Genomic DNA, 25,285 nt, shown 5'->3' with positions numbered 1-25,285 from the left:
ACGGGTCGGGTGTATGTCCGCCCCTGGACGAGCACTTCTGCCGCTCTGACCTTTCCGTCGGCACCAGTGATCACTTTGCTTACGCGGCCGGCCGGCCACATAGCTCGGGGTAGTGACTGGTCGATAATCATGACGACTGTGCCCTCCGTCAAATTGTCTCTTTCTTTTACCCATTTCTGGCGGGTCTGTAGAGACGGTAGATAGTGGAGGAGGAAACTGTTCCAAAACTTGTCAGCCAATACTTGACTGTACCTCCACATTCTTCGGCCGTTCGCTTCTTCAGGTCTGTACACCGTCTGTGGGAGCGCGGGGTCCAGCCGCCCCATCAAGAGTGTTGGGGGTGACTGGGTCGACATCTGCTACATCACTTGAGACGTAACCGAGGGGCTTTGAGTTCAATACTCCCTCGATCTCCGTGAGGACTTCTTCCGCCACGGTCTGGGCCCCAAGCACGGCGTACAGGGCTGTCTTTATTGAATGTACTTCTCGTTCCCAAGTTCCCCCGAAGTGAGGTGCATTCGGGGGGTTAAACTGGAAATCAATCTGAGAGGGATCAAGGTGGGTCTTAAGTTCTGGGCCCATAGCTTGGAAGTTCTCTCTCAGCTCTCTTTCTCCGCCTTTGAAGTTTGTCCCGTGATCAGACAATAATATAGACGTTTTCCTTTTCGCGCTGTGAATCTCCGGAAGGCCATAAGGAATGAGTCCGTACTCATGGTTGGAAGGAGTTCTATGTGTATCGCTCGGGTGGTCATGCATTTGAATACAATACCCCACCGCTTCTCCGTCCCTCTTCCTTTCTTCACATACAGCGGGCCGAAACAGTCCATACCGGTGGAGTGAAAGGGCTTGTCGCCGAGTCGGAGGCGACAGGGGGGTAGGTCAGCCATCCGGGGTATACTGGGCTGTGCTCGCCACTTGCGACAGTCTAGACAGGTCCGCTGGAAGCGTCGTACTGCTTCTCTTCCTTGCAGTATCCAATAGCGACGTCTGATCTCAGCGAAGACTCTCTCTGCCCCGGCGTGGTGCACGTCCTCGTCGTATTTCTTTATGATGAGCTCTGTGACCTTGTGTCGGCTGTTTAAGACTCGGGAACTTGACGTCATCCGTTAAGTCTGGGGCCCTCCTCAGACGACCACCCACTCTGATGAGATTATGGGCGTCGCTCTCAGGGGCCAAGTGGAGCAGTCTGCTGTCTGACGGGACTGGCTTTGATCCCTGCAGACAGTCTAGCTCGTCGGGGAACGAGTCTCTTTGGGCTCGCTGTAGCAGAAGGAGTTCTGCTTCTTCGTAGTTAGCTGCATTAATGTCAGTAGTGGAGGGAACCTCAGGGTAGTGCCACAGGAAAGTCTTTAACTGCGCACTCTCAAGGGTAGGGCAGTCGTCTATGTTGGGATCTGTGGGGACTAGTGTGTGTGTCAACCCACAGAACATAGATTTCTTCATCTCTGCCTCCTCTTTACTAGCCTCCCGTGGGGTGGGTGTAGGCCACTCTTCTTCCGGGAGCTTGAGGAACTCGGGACCGTCACTATAGAGATTGTGACGTGTGAGGTCATCCAGGGACATTCCCCGTGTGATGACGTCTGCTGGGTTCTGTTTTGTGTCCACGTACCTCCAGCATGCTGCTTCTGTTAAATCTTGGATCTCTGTGATTCTGACTCCCACGAAGACCTTGTATCTACACGAATCGGACTGGATCCATGTGAGTACGGTCATGGAGTCTGACCACAGGATTGTTCTTTGCACCGGGATGGTGAGTTCACGTTGGATTAACGTGGCGAGTTGCGCTCCTACTAGGGCTGCGCAGAGCTCTAGACGCGGGATAGATTGTTGCTTGCGGGGGGCTATTCTTGAACGAGCCAGGATGAAGGCAGTATGTATTTCTCCTCCCTCCTCTCGGGCCCGCAAGTAGGCCACCGAACCGTAGGCTACTTCGGAGGCGTCGCTGAAGACGTGCAGGTCCATCTGACACGTCTCCAGCCGCACTGTGGGTGGGAAGTAGCTGCGGCGTATGTTGACGCCTGGGAGCGAGCTGAGTTCTGTCTCCCACTCTCTCCATGTGGAAGCAAGGTGGTCGGGTATGGGGTCGTCCCAGCCCTGGTCCTTGTCCCATAGCGCTCGTACAATCATCTTTGCCCTGGTGGTGTAAGGTAGAAGCCTCGGCTTCTTCTGGCGTCGAGACGCTTTGCAGACAGTTGTCCACGTAGAAGCTATTTCCTACACTTTGTCGGACCTCTTCATCAGCTGCTGGGTCCTCTGCGACGTGTTTTTGCAGTGCAAACATAGCACAGCATGGGCTGCATGTGGTTCCGAAAGGGAGGACTTCCCATTGATAGATGGATGGTTGCTCATCCCCGATCCTCTCTCTCCATAAGAACCGCAGCAGGGGCTTGTCCTCTTCCACTAGTCGCACCTGCAGGAACATCCCTTTGATGTCGCCGCTGATGGCCACCTTGTTCTGGCGGAAACGTAGCAACACGCCTAGTAGAGAGGGGCCGAGTGTTGGGCCGGGCAAGAGCTCTTTATTCAGATTTTGTGATCCGATCTGGTAGCTGCAGTTAAACACAATTCGATCCTTGCCGTTGTGGTGGACCTTGTGGTGCGGCACGTACCATGATTCGGTCGTCTGATCGGCCTCTTTAATGTCAATTCTCTTTGTGTCCCGCTGTGATTAGCTTGTCAATCTCAGCGCGGTACACAGTAGCTTGAGCGGGGTCTCTGGCTAGGCGCCGCTCTGTGTTCAATAGATACCGCTCCGTCGCTTCTTTTGGGGCGTGGAAGGTAGGCATACCCTCTCGCCTCAGGAGTGGAGTTGCGTATCTCATCACTCCGTTGACTTTGACTCTCTTTGTCCCCTGCTCGAGGAGGGCTATGGCATAAATGTCTTCCTTGGAACGAATGTGTTTCTTTTCGTTCTTAAAGGGCATTGTCTCTAGTGTCCATAGCCTCTCGACGTGCTGTAAGAGGGCGGTGTCTTCTTCTGTCACTCTGGAGTGGAGGCAGCGAGTGGCTGCTGTTCGGTTGGGAGACCTGGAGAGGGGGCCTTGTAGTGTCCATCCTAGGCGGGTCTCGACTGCTGCTGGACAGCCTCTGGGCCCAGTGTGGACCCGGTCCATCGGGATGATGAGGTGTGCGTGGTCGGATCCTATGAGCAGGGTCGGGGTGGCGCCGTCTATGAGCGGTATAGGTAGTTGACGCAGGTGCACGTATTTGTCCATCAGCTTGGCGATGGGGTAGGTGTACTGCGACAGGCCTATGTCTTGGCTGGTGAAAGCGTTAGTGATCCTATACCGTCTCTCTGGCTGCCCGCTTGCTGCGATAGTGAAGGAGACGTTCTCACACTTGATCGTCTTCAGGTCTCTTCTTATAGTCCGAATCATCATCGTTTCTTCGCTCCCCCGCAGCCCCAGCTGGGCCGCAGCGGATGCGAGGAGGGTCTTTTCTGACCCGTCGTCAAGGACGGCGTAGGTGTCCATGACCTTGTCCTCGTAGCTCAATGTTACGCGGACCACCTTCAAGAGCACCCGGGCGCCCCCGCTGCTGGCGGGGTCAATGTACATAACGCTTGCTTTGGTGCTGCTTGAGGGTGCGGGTTTTCTTCTGTTACTGTCATGTAAAACGTCCAAGTGGGCTCCGTCACACCGACTACACCTCTTCTTTAAGCGGCACTCGGCTGCCATGTGACTGCGCGCACAGCGGTAACAGCGGCGGTTGGACTTTATCCATTGACTCACCTCGTCGGCGGTCATCTTCTTGAACGTGTCACAGTGTGACAGCCAGTGTTCCTTTTCGCAGTACTGGCATACAATCTTCCACTTCTCTTTCGTCGAGGGGGTGCTGTGGTTCTTGTTACGCGGTACTGACTCGGCTTGGTGCATGACGGTCACCAGCCTGCGGTTATCGTTTGATCTCCTAGGTCCCTCTCTGGAGCTTGGTACGCTCCGCACGAACGTATCCAGTCGTAGGCTGCTGACTTCTCTCGCCAGGAAGTCGGCCAGGTCTAGGAGGGATGGCTCGGGACCGTTGGGATCACGGTGGTCTCTTTGCCGCCTGAAGCGTTCTTGTCGGGCGGGTGGAAGCTTCTCTAATATTCTTTCAACATTAGAGTTTGCGTACAGTTCGTGCCTACCCTTTTCCTTTTGTGCCCCCAGCATCCCTACCAGGGATTGTACCTTGATAGAGAGGTCATCTAATGAGCGATTGTCTGTGGCTGGGGGTAGACGGTCAATATTCCTTATCTCTTGTATTACGTAGTCCCATATGCGTCCATAACGTTGGTCGAGGGCTACCAGAGCCGCGGTGTATGGGGTACTTGAGTTGGAATATGCCAGCGCTATATTATGCGCTCTGGGCACCTTCAGGTGCTTGAGTAGGATAGCATACTTGTACGTCTCATCGGGGACATCGGACATCATTGTCTCTAAGCACATTCGTAGCTCTGTGTACTGTGCTCTGTCCTCGCGCGTGAAGTCCGGGAACGTCGGTGTGCCAAGGCACGATGCCATGGATGGCTGGCACATCGGTGAGCGTTGGGGGAGAGGCCTCCTAGGCGAGTCTCCCCTTACGTGTCGTTGTGGGCTGGTACCTGGTGGGTACCAAGGCCCGGGTACCCAGGTGCTGTTCCTCGGGGCTGGTCGTGCGTCAAACTCACCCTTGAGTTGAGTCGGGGGTCTGTAACGCAGGGCCTCGGGGGTAAAGTCTGGGCTGTACTGGACCTCCTGGTCCTGTGGAGTACGATGCTGCTGGTGGGCTTGACTTTCCTCCTCTTCCTCTTCTTCTTCCTCTGCCAGGTCTTCTAGATCCTGTAATCGTCTATTTAGTCTCTTGGCGGCGTAGGCCGGTTCTTCCCTGTTGCTGGGTCTCGCATGGACCGGTTGGGGAGGGGGTTCGGAGACGTGTATAGGCTCTTTCTGTTGGCCGGGCTCCGGGTCGCTTGATCGGGTAGGGGAGGGTGCCCTAGACCCTTGTCTTGACGAGGCCCTGGAGCTCTGTGCGGAGGGAGGGGGAGTCGCCCTGGCAATCAGTTGCTCCATTATCTGCGCTTGTAATCGGTCGCGCTGGGCTTCGCGCTTGATGTGAGCGAGGTCGCGCTCTGCTTCGCGCTGGGCTTGGGCTGCGTCGCGCTGTGCATTTGGCGGCTTCGCGCTGTGCATCGGCGGCGGCGCGCTGGGCTTCGGCGCGGTCTCTTTCAATATTCTCTTCCGTCTGGAGGCGTCTGGTCTCCAGGCGTATGCGGTCGTCTTCACTCCTTTGCTGCGCCTGGAAGCGCTCTCGCTGGGTCGCAGAGTGTTCGCGTTCACTAAGGGCTTGCGCTTGGAGTTGCGCGTGGAAGCGTTCTCTTTGGTCTGCAGATTGTTTGCGCTCACTCAGTTGTTGAGCCTCCAGGCGGTCTCTTTCCATGGTAGAGTGTTCGCGCTCACTTTGGTGTTGCACGCGGAGGCGCTCTTGTTCCATGGAAGAATGTTCGCGCTCGCTAAGCGTCTGTGCTTGGAGTCGATCGCGTTCGGTGGAGGCTGCCAGGGTGGCGATAAATGCCTGCGCCAGCATCTTGTCCGCCTCGCTGGGGAAAGACACTGATGGAGGTGATCGGCTTCTGGCAGTGCTCGTTGGAGATCCGTTCTCCTGTCGCGCTCCGAGGAGGTCCATCTCCTGGGTGCGCGTCTCTTCTGGTGGTGGGTCGGGTTCCGTCCCTGGAGCGCTTTCTTTATCCTGGAGCTCTCCGGGGACTATCCCGTTGACGTTGTCGGGGGGTAAAGTCATGTCATGTCCCTCCTGGTCCCCCCCGTGAGCTTGGTCAGTTACGTTAGAACCCACTAGGGTCTCTACTGGCAGGGTCGCCTGGTCGGTAGGGTTTGACATACTTTTACTATCCGCTTTTTCCGCGTTTAACGTCTGTATAAAGCTAGGTAGTAGACTGGCAGCGTAGTCCTCTAGGTAAGGAGGTGGCTGCCGTCTGCGCTGCGGGCGATCTAGCTTAGGAGAACCGTTTGTGGAGTGTTCATCGTTGGCCATGTCAATATTAATATTATATTACGCTAATTACCCTCTGGCTCGAAGGACCAATTGTAACTGAGAGGTACAATTCCCTGACTGTATTGAATAAGTATGGTATCATTAAACCACTACTGAGTTATGTACATTACTACTGGCCATACAGTACACATGTATATGAGATGAACACCCACACAATAACACGGCTTAACAAGAAAGTACTGTTTATAATATTTATTAGAAGAGCACCAAGATTATCTTACATTTATTAAGAATGAGAGTTGCGCTTGTAAGGCGAAGAATGTGCATGAATAGGTCAAGAGCGTAAGTCCATGAGCATATTACGAAAGGGATAATTAATACCACCTGTAGCATAAGAATTATATAAGGTACACTCGTAGGTCAGCTGGAGATACTAGGGGGGTTCCCTCCGGTTGTAAGCCAGCAGGGGAGAGGATTTGTCGGTAGCAAAAGTCTGGATCAACGAGGAATAAGGAGACTCCAGGTACAGGAGACGGTGCAATAATCCCTTGATCCGTAGACAAAGCAACAGCTATTCTCCGGTATGCACTGCCGCATGGATGAAAGCTAGCCAGCCTCAGAGTCCTAGAGGCGGGCTCGACGGTGCTCCTCACAGGGTAAATCCCACACGGTAGTGGGGGTAGACGATTCTCTGCTCCAGCAGCCACAGGACCAAAGCAATATAATCCAGCCGAAAAGGGCTCTGTAGTCGTCGGTGTAGGTTATCCAGTGTACATATCCACACGGTTCTCGTCTAGGGCTCATTGGATGGCGGCACAAGGTTAGGCCGCCCAGCCTGGATAAGCACACTAGCTCGGTACGATGAAACGTTGGTAATGCTGGTCACTGTAGAACGGTAGCCGCACGATACACTATACATAATAGACTATTACTTAATAATAGAATAGGTCGAACTCGACGATACAGCGTTAAACTCTGACACTTCAGCTATCAATTCGCACGCGGTCTCAAGGCTCTATTTCGGGGCAAAACGGGCCCACTTCACAGCACGTTGTATCGTGGTGAAGGCTTCAACTTGTTGGGGTAACACAACTGCTGTATCCACCTGCAACGTATTTATACGTAAGGTGAATAATCTAGTACCAGCCTTATTTCTGTCTCGTATTACTGCGCAAATCTGGGCATGTTGAGACATGTCTTAGCGGTGACTTTGAACTAGACATTGGGGGTATGGCCGTGGCGCCTAGGGGTTCGCTGTCCAATAGGAGAACGAATATTATGGTCTGGCCTGTACTAGGTAAAGGGATATTCCGTGTATATGTACAAAGAATATACAAGGGATATCAGACGATATACAAATACTATACAATATATCTCAAGTAATAAATATATATATTCGGTTTAATCTGACCCTTTGTAACAGTACCTATACAGCTAAAGAGATTGGTTTTATCTGGTATTACAGTGGCTAAAAAACTGATAGCATCACGATGGTTTCAACCGGAAAAAAATTGCCGAAAGGTCTGGATTCTTATATATCTCGATGTGATTTATCTAGAAATATCTACAGCAAGAATTTTGGGTCTCAATGAATCCAAATTGACAATGTGGTTAGAAGTGGTGGAGAGAATAAAAGCTAGCATATAATGGTAGTGTCTGGTTAGGAGCGAATGATAATGGATGGATTATCCATTGGGGGGTCCAGGGTGGGGGGTGCGAGCAAGAGCATAATATGTGTGTAGGGTAATAGATAGCAGGTATTAGGGGTATATCTTGTATAAGACATTTATATAAACAGTGATTTAATTGGATGTGCACTGTTAATTAATGCTTGTATATCTAATCGTGTGTTGTCATGTTTGTTTATGTGTTTGTTTAAAAAATAAAAAATAAAATAAAATACAAAAAAAAAACATCCATTAACCCCTAAAGTACCACATCCTACCTGAGAATCTCCTGTCTCCGGTGTGGATCCTCCAGACCAGCAGAGAGCACCTTCACTTCTGAGTCTCCTGGGTGATTGTAGCTCAGATCCAGCTCTCTCAGGTGGGAGGGGTTGGACCTCAGAGCTGAGATCAGAGAAGCACAGCCTTCCTCTGTGACCAGACAGCCTGACAGCCTACACACACACACACATTCAGATACACAGGTAATAATATTTAACCAACACACCAAATGTACATATTTCTTTTTATGTTTTTAAAATATGTTAACACATTCAGCGCCAAGGACGAGTTAACTCGTTTTTGGCCGACATGCGTTGAGCGCCAAGGACGAGTAAACTCGTTTTTGGAACCTTTTTTCTTTTATTCGATTTTTTTATTCATTACAGGTTCATGGACCTCGGTGTTACCATAGGAAATCATTCTGAGATCGCTGGAGTGCAATACCGGCCGCATCCTGCTAGGTGGCAATATCACCCACCCTTTGAAACCTTATTTCACACAGTGTGTTACATCTAATTTCCATTTTGGTACAGACAAGTCTAGCGGTTCACTCGATCACATTGGAACGGGTCCAGGACACTCGATGCATGCGTTGTGCCGGATTATGTCGGGGACCAATACTGGAAATCGCGATGAGACTATTGGAATATTCTTTTTGGAATACCCCCGATCAAAGGTAAGGACTATCTGACGTCAATTCCACCTTGATCCTACAATGATTTCATGTCGATCCAGCTGATCAGCGTGTGTGGTGTTCAAAGCGAATGCCGTTACTAGCGATCAAAGCATCAAAAAACGACCCCCCCCCTAAAAACTCAGCTTTTCAGGAATTAGCCCGGATCACTCCTAAACTATACAATATTCACCGCGGGATAACGCGCAAACGTATACATGAAAAATCTCTTTTTTGCATGTTCGACGGGAGAAAGTCACTGTCAAATGACCATAGTATTGTCTCCATAGCTATAATATTATAGAATATAGATATAGCCAGTAGGGGTGTAACGGTACGCGGATACGTACTGTACCGCGCCAAGTTGGACCTCCGGTACAGTACGGGCTGTGCACCGTACGATTACAACGGTATGGTCAACCTTTTTTTGTGGAACTTAAATCCCCCCGGCCCCACGTAATTTATCAACAACACTGCGGTCTGCTGTGAGCATTATAAAACAAACGTGTGTTTAACCGACCGTGAATTAAAGTGTCAATGCTGTTTGTCATTTTAACAGCAGATACTTTCTTAAATGCCATCCTCCCGAGAGAGGGGTGTTGACGGGGAGCTTGCTGGTGTTATTTAGCATTGAACAGCTAACCGAAAGCTAGCATTAACTAACATTAAAGGTTTAGCCATAACGTTACCTTGGCTAAATCCAGCAATAATGGCTGCAGACCTGCAATCAAAGTACAGCAAGTTGGCAAAGGAGTATTCCAACGTAAATCACATTTTCACCAGTAACGTTAGTCTTTCCATCTCTCGGTAGCTCCTGCTAGCTAACCTAGCTCACGTTAGTCATCGTCACTGAACCACCTCGCGTACAGAATTAATGACATGTTGCGGACAGCCATATCGGTGACAATGTTTAGCTTTTAGTGCCAAATGATAAGAGTCTGAGGCGGAGTCTCAAAAGAGAATGTTGAATATTTATTGTGCAAAAATCATTCACAACAGATCCTCTATGCTACATCAACGGAGCCTTGTAGACCGAGTAGGGTATATCTGCAGAGCCACTGGGTAGCGAGTGCAACACAGTGTAATGTCCGTGTGTGGATCATTGGAGTAGGGTATATCTGCAGTGCTGCAGCCCCATACTCATTGTATAGATTTGTATTAGTATCATTAATCAATCACCTGTTGTTGAATAAATACCATTACTTTCTAGTTATTACTAAAAAACAGTATATATAAAACAGTAGCTGTATAAAAAAAAAAAAGTATAATTTATATATAAAAAAAAAAAAAACTACCGAAAAAATACCGAACCGTGACTTCAAAACCGAGGTACGTACCGAACCGTGGATTTTGTGTACCGTTACACCCATAATAGCCAGTGTTAATTTTGGCAGCTATTTTCATTTTAGTTTTAGTCTTAGTCATGTGGCAAGTGCTCCTTTTTCGTTTATCATATTTAGTCATTTTCATTTATTTTTCGTTTAGTCAGTTTTAGTCAACTAAATGTCTGAGCATTTTAGTCTTAGTCAGTTTTTGTCTCAATTTTGTCTTTTTTGTTTTCGTCTAGATTTAGTCGACGAAAACGGATGACATTTGTCTATTTTTAGTCAATGGAAAAAAACTTGTCAGAAGTCAGAAATAGTCAACATGGAACATATTCTGATTTAAATTGCCTATTTATTTTTTAACCTAGGGGAATCTGAGTCGGCGGCACAAGTAATACACAGGAAGGGTGCACTCACTGTCGAGTGTCGATCTGTGAATGGAGAAATAACTTAATAAGACAGTCACATTATCTTTCTTTGCCTTGCTCACCTGGCAGCGATTTATTTGAATGATAAATATTAAATAACAGTGTCGTCGTCAGCACTGGCAGCCACATAAGTAACAACATTAACTAACAGGATACTGTCGTAAACAAACACACAGTAGTAGTTGAACTTGAGTAGATAATAGTACACACAGTAGCAATCTGATTGCAATCTGCTTGCATAAACATATAAAATGATAAATCACAATCTTAGGTCAGTGTTAAAGTGCCACATGGAAGAGGTCTGGTTAGTGGTTAGAGCGAGGTGGTCTAGGCATGGTTAGGGTAACTTAGGGGTTAGAGTTAGAGGTGGTCTAGGTCTGGTTAGGGGTTAGAGTAGAGGTGGTCTAGGTCTGGTTATGGCCTCTATTAACCAGACCTAGACCACCTGACTCTAACCCCTAACCAGACCTAGACCACCTCCACCTCTAACCCCTAAGTTAGGGTTGGTGATGGTCAGTGCTGCTGCCTGCATAAAAACAGTTAAAGTGCCACATGGAAGAGGTCTGCTTAGTGGTTAGAGCGAGGTGGTCTAGGTATGGTTAGGGTAACTTAGGGGTTAGAGTTAGAGGTGGTCTAGGTCTGGTTAGGGGTTAGAGTAGAGGTGATCTAGGTCTGGTTATGACCTTCGTTGACGAACATCTTTCGTCATCAATTTAGTCAACAAAATTAACACTAGCTCTCGACACAGTGAAACTAGGCTATGGAAAGCTGTAGGGGTGGGAATCACCAGAGGCCTCACGATACGATATGATCACGATACTTGAGTCACGATACGATAGTATTGCGATACTAAATATATTGTGATATGCTGAGTATTGCGATATTAATATTGCGATTTATTACCTTTTTTCAACTGTAAAGTAAAACTTTGTCAACATGTTTTATTTAATCAAATAAAGTTCAGTCTGTTCATCACTTCAATAATTTTTATTGCAGAACATGGTATTTTCTCAAGAAGACAGATGTAAACACTAATCTGTGTTGCATGTACCTGACAAACTGAACTGTTTGTATTACAGTCATATTCCAACTTAACTGAATGCACACGTGTGAGTGGACTACTGTACAATTACAGGTATTGAAATGAACAATGAAACTTCTTATACAAAAAAATATACAAATATATATATTTTTTTTATAAATAATTAAATATCGATACTAGGGCTGTCTTAAATACTTCGAAGCTTCGTTCGATGGCACAAGCTTCAAACATTTAAAAAAAATCGAAGTTAAAAAAAAAGAAAAATCAAAAAATAATTTCCAATTTTTTTTTTACTTTGATTTGTGTGTGTGTGTGTGTGTGTGTGTGTGTGTGCGTGTGTGTGTGTGTGCGCATATGGGGCCATTGGGTGGGGCCGGGGGACAAATACACTGGAGGAAAGTAACCCAGCTCAGCACTGCCCAAATTATATCATCACTATTGCCTGTTTGAAGAGGATATCATCCTCAAACACATATACACCTACGTGCCTTGTAGAATTCCACACATAAGAAAGAAAGATACTGGGATGAATAAACAAAATAGGAAATAAAATGTAGAAATGCATGCAATACATAAATAAATATGAATCTCCATATATGAAATAGAACATTTAGATAAGGTGCTACTGAGATGTTTTGGTGAGTTCTTTGTTTTTTTGTGGAAGTAGCCCTTCTTAAAAATGCATGAACATTCACTGATAATTGGTCTGTATTGGAGTCTACAAGGTCTACATTGCCGGACCATGTAGAATCCGGACCTTGTAGACTGACATAATTCTGTGCATAGTTTAGTCTACACAGGCCATATTTCAAATAATCAAAATCTTACTTCATTGATTCATCTTAAACATTCTTGATTTGGGGGATTGGTAGTTCCCATGAAATCTGAAGTTGTTCAAACGACAACAGCGATCCACCTTGAATTAAATCACACAGCCGAGTGAAACCTTGTTGGCTGCGTGCGTCAGTCACGAAAGGGGCTACTTAATTCATTAATCCAATCCACTTTATTTATAGAGCACATTTAAAAACAACAATGTTTACCAAAGTGCTGTACAAGTCCCACAACATAAGATAAAAAAATAAAAATAAAATAAATCACAAAAAACGAATTAAAATCGAAGCTCGGCCCCGAAGCTTCGATTGCCAAAAAAAGCTTCGAAGGTCAGCCCTAATCGATACTTGGCGTCCCTGTATCGATACAGTATCGCCACGCAAAGTATCGCGATATTACTATGTATCGATATTTTCCCCCACCCCTAGAAAGCTGGCACATTAGCTACAGGGATAAGGGTAATGGCTGGCGCTGAAAGTGTTAAATGGTTGTCTGTTGAACTGGTCCAGGAACACTAACCTGAGAGTCTGCAGTCTACAGTGTGGACTCCCCAGTCCAGCAGAGAGCAGCTTCACTCCTGAATCCTGCAGGTCGTTGTTACTCAGGTCCAGCTCTCTCAGGCTGGAGGACTTGGAGCCGAGAACTGAGGCCAGAGCTTCATAGCATCTCTCTGAGAGGTTACAGTCACCAAGTCTGGATATGCAATAGAGATACAATTAATTATATTGAAAAGTGATATTATTTTTTAATACATAATAAAAAGCATTAAGAGAATACAATGTATTAACACATTGGACGCCAGACCCGAGATAAGTCGGGTTAACTCGCCATCGCTTGAGGGCCAAACCTGAGAAAAGTCGGGTTTTGGTCGTTATTTCTTTTATTCGCTATTTCCATTCATAATCCATCCATCCAGCCTGATTGTTAGGGATTGTTAGCAGAGGGCCCAGGCGCAAACAGATACGAGGGAGAGGTAAAGGTAGATTGTCAAATATGAGCACTGCTCATTTAATTCGAGTCACTTGGAGCCAGGGGTGAAGTGTAACAAAAACAGCTTTACTTCAAAAAGGAGCAAATAGCAACAAACAAGGAATTTCCAAAGGACAAAAACAAACTCAGCAAAGCTGGCAAGAAAATTATTGCAAAATCTAACTACAAAATAAACACTAACCAAAAACTCGAACTGTAAATGCAAAAAACAAGGAAAGTCACAAAACAAACACTAATACTTGGGAACACTTACTATGAGGCAAAAACAGGATCACGTGAGACAGAGAGCAGAGCAACAGCAAACAGGAATCTCAACATGGAACCGAAACAATGAACCGACAACAAACAGTAGGGAACACACACCAGATATAGGGGAAACAATTAACACTAGAGAGACAGCAGGGCAATTAGCAAAACGAGACACACATGAGGGAAGGCAGAACTAACAGGGCTACAGGAAAACACCAGACCAAACGCAATGGGGAATATAAACAGGGAAGCACACAGAACTAACTACACAAGAAGACTGAACACTAGACAGAGTAAACAAAACAACATACAAGGAACTAATAAATAACAATTAACAAGGGAACAAGAGACAATGTAGCAGGGGAAGGGCACAGAGAGACATGTAGACATTGAATATACACCAGTGCACCAGGAGTGAGACAAGGGGAAGTTCAGATGAATGTCCAGCAGGGGGAGGTACAGATGGGAAATGTCTGTGCAAAGGCGGGGGTAAATGTGGGCGTTGTTGAAGAGTACAGGCAGGGAAAAAGGGTCCAGGGACAGGCGAATCCTCACACTGATGTTATCATTGGGAATGGGTCTGAGATCGCAAGCGTTCAATACCGCCGCCTAACGCCTTTTGGCCGGTATTGCACATCCTTGGAATCTCTCTGGCTCAGCCTGTACGTCGATCTAAAAAGTCTGGTCCGGGTTTTCCTAGTCGGGCAGTAGTAACGTTTATAACACATGGATTGGGGAGAATCAAGCACCGTCGATTCATGTTATTTGGTGGATTATGTTGGCAATACGATCGACATCAATACTTGGAATGGCGATCAGATAATTGGAATATTCTTTTTGCAGTACATCCTAGACAAGGTAAGTGCTATATGGTATCAATCTTGCGTTGATCCGAGCATGCCTTCGTTCTGTGTGTCCTGTAACGTTACTCCACAACGTATGCCGTTGGTGACGATCGAAGCATAGAACCCCCCCACCCTTTCATGCATGCATGATGAAACATAATACCGATAATATAGCGTTGATTTCAGATTGATTGTTGATCCAGGCGAGGAATGGCACAGTTTCTAGTGAAATGCACTAAACGCTGCTTAGCGGCGTTTCCTGGGATTACACAGAATTACTCTAAAACTATACTCATATTCACCACGGTATAAAACAGGAATGTATGGATGAAAAAAATATTTATTTTTCACAAATTGAACAATAGATACTCGATGTCAAATGGGCAATAGTTTTATATCCATAGCTATGATATTTAACACTTTCTGTGCCAGCCATTGTACCCATCAAAGTACCCTCTCTGCCAGTGCTGTAAGTCTATGGAGATGTTTACCTTCTTTGCAGGGCTATAACTTTTTAAATTGTATTGCTATATTGACATTACTATGGCCCATTCAACATCGATTATCTATCGTTCAGGATGTGGGAACGTTATACTTTTTCATTCATACATTGTTGTGTTAATACCTTCTAGAATATAAGTATGTTTTTAATCTTTTCTGCTCTAATTCCAAAAACGCTAGTTATAGGCCCAAACGCGTTATATAGATTATCGATTGCCGTTTCCCCCCCCATACACGCTACACCAAAAAACTCAAATGTATATGATCGGTATACATTATGCCTCATCATGCACGGAGGAAAGGGGGGGGGGGGGGGGGGGGTCGTTTATAATTCCCCGATCATCAGTAAATGCTTTATGTAGGTTGGTTGGATATATTGATCAGATGGTTTGCAAACAAGGAAACGCACAGTCGGGTTGAAAATAACGTTATATTCCTCTTACCGTGGGTCAATGAGACTGGCGGTGAAAGATCCCAAGTATACGACGCCGATCGCCTAGGTCCATTTCCGGTTTGTATAATAAACGCCGAAATCATATCGATTATTAAGTTTAGAAAGCGATCCATTATGTACATAGTGTCTGTTGGGAGTCCCGCAACGAGATGTGACTGCCGGATGAGTTTCATCGATGCACTGATGGGCACATCCTGTTGGCGAGTGTAACTCGCCCGATGAATCCACCAGGCGGCGGTATTGAGACATCGTTGCAGTCACCTATAGGGTCCAGCTGCAGCACTGCGGGTGTATATATGAATTATGAATGCCATGGCGAAAAAAATGAAATATTGATCTCAATAACGCTGGACAGTAACGCGGCCAATAACCCTGGAAAGCAATTTTGGCGACCAATGTGTTAATATAGTTTTAGCCCTGCAAACACCGGCATGTAGCCCCATTCATTAAAGCGCTGGCATACACGGCCATACGGCCCACAGAGACATCTGGCGCTGAATGTGTTAAGATATAAATGTTGGGGGGGGGGCAGGTGGCGCACGGAGATTACGTTCGTCACCAACACCGGGAGACACTAGGATTCGCCTGTTCGAATCCAGCTCCCGGCGTTGCCATCAGCTTGGCTGGCCTCTCACACTGATACAATTGGCTGTATCAGGGGGTGGGAAAGCTGAAGGGTGGGTCCTGGGCGTTGTGGACAGCGTGTTTGCACAATAAACTGTTCCAAATCCTCTTCTTATTTAAACACGTATGATTATTCATATTTCACAGTTTTTGTTCTTCATGTTTCATTGACGACCAAGAGGCAGAAATGCAGTTCTCAATTCCATTCCATTTAATTCGTTTCTCCCTTTACAGGTTTTTCTAGAGCAGAGCAGCAGCGAGGCATAGCTTATTCTAACAAACATTCTGTCAACTAACTTCTCCCGAAGGATCAAACACACCCTTTTACAGGTGGCACACGTTGCTAATTAGCGTTCAATTGTGTGGTCTAGGCCTGCGCACAGCTGACTTCCCACTGGGGGCAAAAATGGTGCGTTACAGAATCTAGTCTATAATGCAATCTAATTCTAAACAATATGATAAACAATTTAACGTGAATCTCCATTTAGGCTATTATAAAACATATTTATGCCAATTTGATTACACCTTTTGTTACAATAATAATTATATAGTTCAAGCTGTTCAAATTATATATTACTATCAAAAAGTCACAACAAACTCCCCCCCGATGAGCTCCCATGGTGTCATCATTCTTCTAGTTCCAAGGGGTACAGCAGCTGTACCGGTCTCTTCAGGACCAGATTCTTGGGGAGTTTTAACGAACATGAACGAACCTTTCCGTCCCGTCCTACGAACACCTGTTCAATGCGACCCATTTTCCACATATGCTTTGGCTGTTTGTCTTCGTGCAGTAAAGCCAGGTCGCCCACCTTGAATGTGCTGGGCTTGTTCGATGCTGTGTGTGCTGATCTCAGCTCCATTAAATAATCCTTCTTCCATCGAATCCAGTATCCGTTGATCAGTCTCTGACGGTATTGTAACCGTTTGTTGAGCTTAGCTGCGTCAGCATTAGCGGGGTAATTGGGGGGAGTGGGCAGTGGAGGTAGGGTCGTGAGTAGGGATGCCCCCCGGACCCCGGTTTTAAACGGGAACCGGTACTATATTAGAAAATACCGGAGTATTTATAAGCTCTGACGTCCTCGGTACTGCTATCGATACTCTAGAGAAATTATTATTATTATTATTATTATTATTATTATTTAAAAGTTGCGAACGATCCTCTCTCTGTCTCTGCACGAGAAGCGAGCCGCAGCCAGCGAGTCAATTATTACACACACTCCTCGCGAGTCGCTCGCTAGTGCTACACATAGACATACGGGTCCTACATACGGGTACTCCTTAATGAAAGTGTCCCCGACGCCCCGTGCTATAGCGCTCTGCACACAGACAGCAGCTCTGCATGCACTGAGTCGTGATCATGGCGGATAGAGCGAAGCGTTCTAAAGTATGGATATACTTTACAAGGGTCAATGCCGACAATGCACGTTGCCACAAGTGCAACAAAACATTTGCCAGTAAGGGTGGCAATACGAGCAAATCAATTTATCAAAACATCTGTTGGCAAAACATGATATTAGTGTGCAGAAATGCGCGTATTCGACTGCCTTGCGCGCAGTGTTCCATCTGCATCCACTGCAGCCGTAACCGTAAGCCAAGATACGGAGTTGCCTAGGCTAATAACGAATTATTACAAATAGGCTAATAAACAAAACAATTGTTTAGCTACAAATACTACAATCTAAACATTTTATAGATCGTCAAGCTGAGGCGTCAGCCACTATGTCCCAGGCCAGTGAGGCCACCACACATCCTCCCTCCCTCTACCTCCCTCCACCACCCAAAGTCCTTTCTCCCTAGCAGCTAGAGGAAGGATGACAGAGGATAGGGTGAACGAGTGTCACAGTTCTGTTAGCCTTTTGCATTTGTTGTTTATTATAAAAAGTCTATAATTCAGAGTCAGACACATTTAAAACATTGTTGCTGCTGTTGCTGAAGAAATTATATTAATTTATTATATTTATTTATAAAGTTATATAAAAGAACATTGCTGCTGCTGTTGCTGAAGAAATTATATTTATTTATAATACTTATTTATAACGTTGTATTTATAAATAATAAAGCAATGTTGATTCTGTTCTTAATTAATTGTCTTTTTTTCTTGCAAAAAAAGAACCAAAAAGAACCGATAAGAGTATCGATAAAGTACCGAACCGTTAAGCAGTATCGATAAGAGTAGTAGTATCGATAAAATCCTAACGATACCCATCCCTAGTCGTGAGTCTCTGTCCCACCAAGAAGTGGGCTGGGGTTAGCGGAGCAGGCTCTCCGCACTCTGCGTGTGTGAAGGTGAGGGGTCTTGAGTTGACAACAGCCTCCACATCAGTAAGCAACGTTTGAAGCTCTTCAAATGTCAAAAACGCTTTTCCTAACACCTTTCTTAAGCACACCTTCACTGACCTCACCATGCGTTCCCACATCCCGCCCCACCAAGCTGCCCGTTCTACTATGTATTTCCAGGTGATCATTTTCCCTGCAAAGAACTCCTGTATCTTCGTATCTTTTATCAAATTATACATAGCTCTCAGATCTTTGTCTGCACGCTTGAATGTTTTTGCGTTGTCTGAATATATCGTGGTACAGATTCCTCGTCGGGCCACAAATCGTCTAAAGGCCAAAAGAAATGAATCTGTGCTCAGGTCTGATACTATTTCTAAATGCACAGCTCTTGTCACTGCACAAGTAAATAAAGCTACATATGCCTTTTTATTCTGGGGCTTTACATATAATGGCCCTGCGAAATCTACACCCGTTACTTCGAACGGCTGGGCCTCTGTCACCCTATCTTTGGGCAAGGGCGCAGTACATTGTTGGCCTGCTTTTAATTTACTTTTTCGACAGACGAGACACTGTTTTACCATTTTCTTCACCAACTGGCATCCTCTTAATATCCAAAACTGTTCTCTCACCTGTGTCAAGGTGTCTTGTAAACCAGAGTGGAATACATCATTGTGCGCTCTCTTAATGGCCAGCAAGGAGAAGGGGTTAGTCCCGGACAGTATGAGAGGGTGTTTCTGTGCGTAATCCCAGTTGGTTTCCTGAAGCCGTCCTCCGACGCGCAGAAGCCCTTCATTATCCATGAACGGTTTTAGGCTCATTAATTTTGAGCCTCTATGCACTTCTCTTCCATTTAACAAATCTGATTGTTCTTTTGGGAAGCTTTCTGTTTGGGAGAGTTTTGTCCAGTATTTCTCCGCCTCTCTGATTTCCTCTGCGCACAGCGGACCAGATTTCTTTTTTTCTTTCTTCTGTGTATTGTTTGTAAAACGCAGCATCCACGCTGTGACGCGCAGGACTCGGTTGAGTTTGCTGTGTTTTCCCAGGTCAAATAGCGGGCCCAAACACATACTTGTTTTCTCCTCTTTCACTATCTGGCTTTGCACCACACACTCCTCCAAATTCACTCCTTCATCAATATCATCTTTTGACGTACTTTTTCCGGTTGGCTCTCTTAACCACTGTGGCCCGTGCCACCACAGAGAGTCATCTTTTAGCGTCTTTACGCTGGAGCCCCGTGTGCCGCGATCGGCCGGGTTCTCTGCTCCATGGCAGTGCCCCCAGTTCTCTGGGAGGGTCAGGTTCTGAATCTCGATCACTCGGTTCTGAACGAACGGCTTCCATTGTTTAGCCGTGCCTTTGATCCAATGGAGAGCGATCATTGAGTCTGTCCAATAGTGTGTCTTGATTTCAGGCATTTTTAATTGTTCACATACAAACTTTCCTAGTCTAGACCCTATCAAAGCTCCCATCAGTTCTAGTCGAGGTAGGGTGATTTTCTTTAATGGAGCAACTTTAGTTTTGGCCGTTATTAGACTAGTGGCGCATTTTCCATCTATATCTGTCGTGCGCAAATAGGCTACTGCACAATAAGCCTTTTCACTCGCATCACAGAATATGTGGATCTCTTTATCTAAAAGCGTGACGTCACTATTCTGTAGTTCTGAAGTGTAACTTCTGCTTATGGCTATAGAGCCTAAATCAGGAATTTCAGCGCACCACTGGTTCCATTTTTCGTTAAGGTCATCTGGGAGCTGTGCGTCCCAGTCGAGACCCCATTCCCACATTTTTTGGAACAGGCATTTTACCCTAATGCTAAATGGGGATAAAAAACCTATTGGGTCAAAGATTCGTGCTGCGGATTGGAGAACTCCTCTCTTCGTGTTTTTTTTGTCTTTTAAATGTTCAATAAAATCCTTCATTTCAAACACAAAGTCGTCCGTTTCTGTTCTCCATGTCAGCCCTAACACTTTCATTGGCGTTTGGCTTTTGACTTCCACCTGTTCATTTTTCACTTGTTGTGTCCATTCTCTTTGCAGCTCATTTGAATTCGTTTTCCACTTGCACAAATCCATTCCAGCTTCAGACATGATCTCCTTGGCTGTTTGAGTGATTTTTAAAGCCTCCTCTACTGTGTGAGCACCGCAGATATAGTCATCTACGTAGAGACACTCATCTAGGGTTTTTGCGACCTCTGGATATTTATTCTCGTATTTCTTTAGATGATGACGAATTGTGGCTGCTAATAGAAATGGACTGGAGGACACTCCGAATGGAACTCGTGTCATTCTCAGAATGCTGATCTGGTCCATTGACAATGTGTCTCCGGTGGTCCAGAGAAATCTCAGTGCATCTCTGTCCTGTTCGTTTAGAGAGATCTGAAGGAAGGCCTTCGTAATGTCTGACATGAGGGCCACTTTATACTGTCTAAATCTGACTAGAATGCCTAACAGGTCTGGATTTAAATTGGGGCCGGTTTGGAGACACTCGTTAAGAGACCGACAATCTCTTCCATGTGAAGACGCATCAAATACTACTCTTAATTTAGTAGTTTCTCTTTGATCTCTAATTACAGCATGATGGGGTAAATAGTAGATAGGGTTCTCTGACTGTTTGGGCTGCACCTGTTCTACTATTTCTACTATTCCCTCGGCTAGATACTCTTGGATGACGTCATTATATTTATGGTACAGTACGGGGTTGCTATGGAATCTTCTTACCAGGTGAGCAAATCTACTCTCAGCTGTGGCGTAGTTATCAGCGATGATCACCTGTTCCTCTCTCCATGGCAACCGAACCTCATATCTCCCGTTCGTGTATTTGATTGACTCCTCGAATTTCAGTAGCGCGTCTGCAGCGTCTGCGCTCTCAGCGCGGCCTTCTTTTGACATGTCAATTCCGAGGGATTCAGTTTCCCAGAAGCTGCGCAACTGGTTTGAAAGCGCTTGCTCCTCTCCCATGCTCACGAGCATCACGTCCACGTCTGGAGTCTCTGTGACACACATCATCGCCGTTGTGACAGTTCCTTGCACTAACCATCCAAACTTGCTTTCGAGCGCAACTAGTGCGTCATCCAGTCTCTCCATTCGTCCAGTGACGATTTTCCAATAGTGATCACCTCCGATCAAGATTCCAAGCTTTTCTGATTCCATTCCCCTCACTGGGGTATCAGCAAGTTGCATTCCTCTTTTGTGCAGCGTTCCTCTCAGTTTCTCACTGGCTGTTGTCAGGTTTGATGACGTGCTCACCAGTGGCGTCTCCAGCAGTTCTAGTTCCACTGCTTGGTTGGTTCGAATATTTCTCAGATACACTCTAACCTTCCTACAGGTTATTCGTTTGGGTACTAGCGAGCCAAATGTGTGCAGGTTCAATACCTCCTCCCCTACTACTGGTAGATTTAGAGCCTTTGAGATATCTTCTCTTATAAAACTGCGTTGGCTACCCCCATCCATAACACACCGCACTATCTGACTGCGTGTGGGTGTTTCAACCCATACAGTCGCTGTCTGCAGCAGAACTGTGCCCCTTTCTGATGTTGGGACAATTGACACTACAGTATCTGTGGGGATTTCCCTAACATTACTCTGTGTGCCCTTCTGTCTGGTACACACTGTTCTATGATGCCATACACTATTACACTCCTCACAGTACATTCCCTGCACTTTGCATTTACTAGAAGTGTGCCTGGCACCTAGACATCTGTAGCATCTGCCCTGTACCTTTAATTTTTCTTTTCTGATCTCAGCAGTGAATTCTGAACAGTCCTTTGATCTGTGATTGCTTTTGTTACAGAATACACATGCTTTTCCATCTTCATTATCAGCTGCGTAAAATGTAGATGTCGATGCGGCGCCCGCGCGCTGGGGCCGCCGACTCCTCCTTTCCCAGACACTGTCTGCGGGTGGAGTCTCCTTTCTCTGTGTCAAGTTCATTGTCCTTTCCCGACTCTCGAGTTCCCTTTGCAGGAATGTCATTAGGTCTTTGACTTTCAATACAGACCCTGTAGCCTGAACACGCGTAAACTCCAGGGTTATTTCTTCGGGAATCATTTTCATGAGAATCGGGCACAGTAGACTTCCATACGAGTCCGATACAACGCCCTGTGCGTCTAAACTCCTCACTTGTATTTCACAGTCATCATACAATCTCCTTAGTGCGTTAATGTTCGTGGCACTCTTTACAGGGGTTAGATTAAGGAGCTTGTTCATGTGTGCGTTTATGATCAAATCTTTACGGCCAAATCTTTCCATCAACATTGCAATTGCATTGTCGTAGTTCTCGTCGGATAAGGATAATCCTGCGACTACGTTTGCGGCCGTGTCTGTCAATAATGACTTCAAATAGCTGAACTTGTCAGCTGAACTCAGGGTGGTGTTATTGTGAATCGACACTTTAAATTGATTCCAAAAGTCTTGCCATCGGCTTATATCACCACTGAATTTTCCAATTATCAATTTCGGCAGTCTGATATGATCCGATCTACTTGATGAGTGTGAGCTCCCTTCGCTCACTCTTCTCTGTCGCTCCTCTTCTGTCTTTATGAGAGAGTCGCGCACCAACCTGTTGATCCGAGTTTTCCTTTTGATTATTCGGTCCATATAGTCCAGAGCCGTGGTCACTTCTTCGACCAGGTCCTTCTCCTCCGTCGCTGCTGCAATGTCCCAATCATGTTCATTTAGAGTCGTCTCCTTGACGACTAATATTGCTTTACTTTCCTCCAAGTCGGGCAGACATGGGGCCTCTGCTCCTATCTGCTCGTCTATCTTGTTCAGCAACTTGGTTACAGACGTCCTTATTGCTCCTCGGATAGCCTTCAATCTTGTTAGTTCAGTCATTCTTCTTCTTTATCCAATTAGTCCGTCCGTGTAGAATATACTTAAATTCTCCCTGGTTTCGGCACCACTTTGTTTGCACAATAAACTGTTCCAAATCCTCTTCTTATTTAAACACGTATGATTATTCATATTTCACAGTTTTTGTTCTTCATGTTTCATTGACGACCAAGAGGCAGAAATGCAGTTCTCAATTCCATTCCATTTAATTCGTTTCTCCCTTTACAGGTTTTTCTAGAGCAGAGCAGCAGCGAGGCATAGCTTATTCTAACAAACATTCTGTCAACTAACTTCTCCCGAAGGATCAAACACACCCTTTTACAGGTGGCACGCGTTGCTAATTAGCGTTCAATTGTGTGGTCTAGGCCTGCGCACAGCTGACTTCCCACTGGGGGCAAAAATGGTGCGTTACAGAATCTAGTCTATAATGCAATCTAATTCTAAACAATATGATAAACAATTTAACGTGAATCTCCATTTAGGCTATTATAAAACATATTTATGCCAATTTGATTACACCTTTTGTTACAATAATAATGATATAGTTCAAGCTGTTCAAATTATATATTACTATCAAAAAGTCACAACACAGCGACCCCTACAGTTCGGTCGGGGCGCCTGCTCAGCGAGGGTTGGAACTGAGGAGAGATAGTGTGGCCTCCCACACGCTACACTCTCCCCGGTGAGAACCTGCGCGGCCAGGTTGGCCTGCCCCAGGCTGCACATGCGTCGGAGGAAAGCATGTGACAGTCTCCGGTCTCCCGGACCAACAGTAGGGGAAAGTACGCAACAACCAGGAAGGGTGGGATGGGAGAAAAAATCGGGAAAAAGGAGGGAAAAAGAAAAAAAGAAAAAAATATATATAAATGTACCCACAGAGATATATTAGTCTTTGACCATCCATTAACCCCTAAAGTACCACATCCTACCTGAGAGTCTCCAGTCTCCAGTGTGGATTCTTCAGACCAGCAGAGAGCTTCACTCCTGAGACTCCTGGGTGATTGTAGCTCAGATCCAGCACTCTCAGGTGGGAGGGGTTAGAGTTCAGAGCTGAGACCAGAGAAGCACAGCCTTCCTCTGTGACCAGACAGTATGACAGCCTACACACAGATATACACACACATTTATATATATTACACACACATTTATATATATATATATATATATATATTAGAGCTGGGCCGTTAACAGCGTTAACGTGCTGCATTAACGCGATAATATTATCGCGCGTTAATATAATTAACGCATTAATATAATTTTTTTTTTTTTACATTTTTTTTATACCTTTATTTACCCAGGGTAGGTTCGCTGAGCACAGATGCTCTTTTTCAGGAACGCCCTGCTTCACATTCACAGTTCCATTCACACCTGGGAGCTGCCCAGTACAACCACAGTTGACACCATTGGCCACTGAGCAACTCCACTGGAGCAGTTGATTTGCATTGGCACCCAACGGGAAAAATATTATAGGCACTATAAGTAGACATCGCTACATAAAACAAGCTGGTCTGCCTGAGTGACTGGTGGAAGAAGGAGAAATAGAGATTGGACTGATTGAGTCAAGCCATGTCACATAGTTCAAGTTTGAAATGCTTCTTTCTGTTTTGCTCCTGAGAGTGTGCTAGATACTAGGGATGCCCCGATCGATCGGCCACCGATCGTTATCGGCCGATAATCAGTATAAATATGCGATCGGTGATCGGTGATAATGCTTTATTTTCGCCGATCGTCAAAACCGATCGAAAAATTATCCAATTCTGAGTGGAGATCTCACTCGCTGCGTTCTGTCTCAGACACACGGAGAGAGCTGCAGCGTCTGCTCCTCCTCCTTCTCCAGCCCCTCCCGCACCCGTGTAATTGGTGTAAACACTAGTCTAGTCTAGTCTAGTGGGACACTGGGACCTCTGTGAGCTAACGTTAGCTACCGTTACAAAATGACCCAGTCAACTATTCACTTTTAGTTTAATACATGATGAGGCATTGTAACCGAACGGTATTTAGCCGGCTAGCTACTGATAGCTCCTGATATCAACAAATGCTCCAGCAATAGTCTAGTACTAGTGTATGATACCTCCGTTAGCTCACGTTAGCTTAGCTCACTGTTCAAAACGAAATGTCCCATTCAACTAAATAGTTCACTGAGGCGTTGTCTTAACGTTATCTAGCCGGCTAGCAGTAGCTACAGATAGCTCCTGATATCAATGTCTTATAACATCGATTCGATGCGTATTCGAGCCCCGGCTTGCATCGCAGTCACAAACGGGGCTAGCTGAGGGAGTAGGGTATATCTGCAGAGCC

The 25,285-nt window shown here is 45.9% G+C and overlaps 1 protein-coding gene across 1 annotated transcript in view; it reads right to left on the bottom strand.

Moving 5' to 3' along the window:
- Nucleotides 1–7,911: 7,911 nt before the first annotated feature.
- Nucleotides 7,912–25,285, bottom strand: part of LOC311233589 (NACHT, LRR and PYD domains-containing protein 3-like) — a gene marked incomplete at both ends in the record, with an annotated part of 264,968 nt that continues 247,594 nt past the window's right edge. Inside the window, 3 exons of the mRNA XM_084320556.1 lie at nucleotides 7,912–8,089; nucleotides 12,738–12,911; nucleotides 23,917–24,087. Coding sequence (XP_084176682.1) covers nucleotides 7,912–8,089; nucleotides 12,738–12,911; nucleotides 23,917–24,087 — 523 coding nt within the window. The remainder of the gene's footprint in view (nucleotides 8,090–12,737; nucleotides 12,912–23,916; nucleotides 24,088–25,285) is intronic.

The sequence above is a fragment of the Notolepis coatsorum genome (genome assembly GCF_963971535.1).
Source record: "Notolepis coatsorum genome assembly, chromosome: 8".
Taxonomy (NCBI): Eukaryota; Metazoa; Chordata; class Actinopteri; order Aulopiformes; family Paralepididae; genus Notolepis; species Notolepis coatsorum.
The sequence above is the reverse complement of the archived record's forward strand: the minus strand, read 5'-3'. Positions and strand labels throughout refer to the sequence as shown.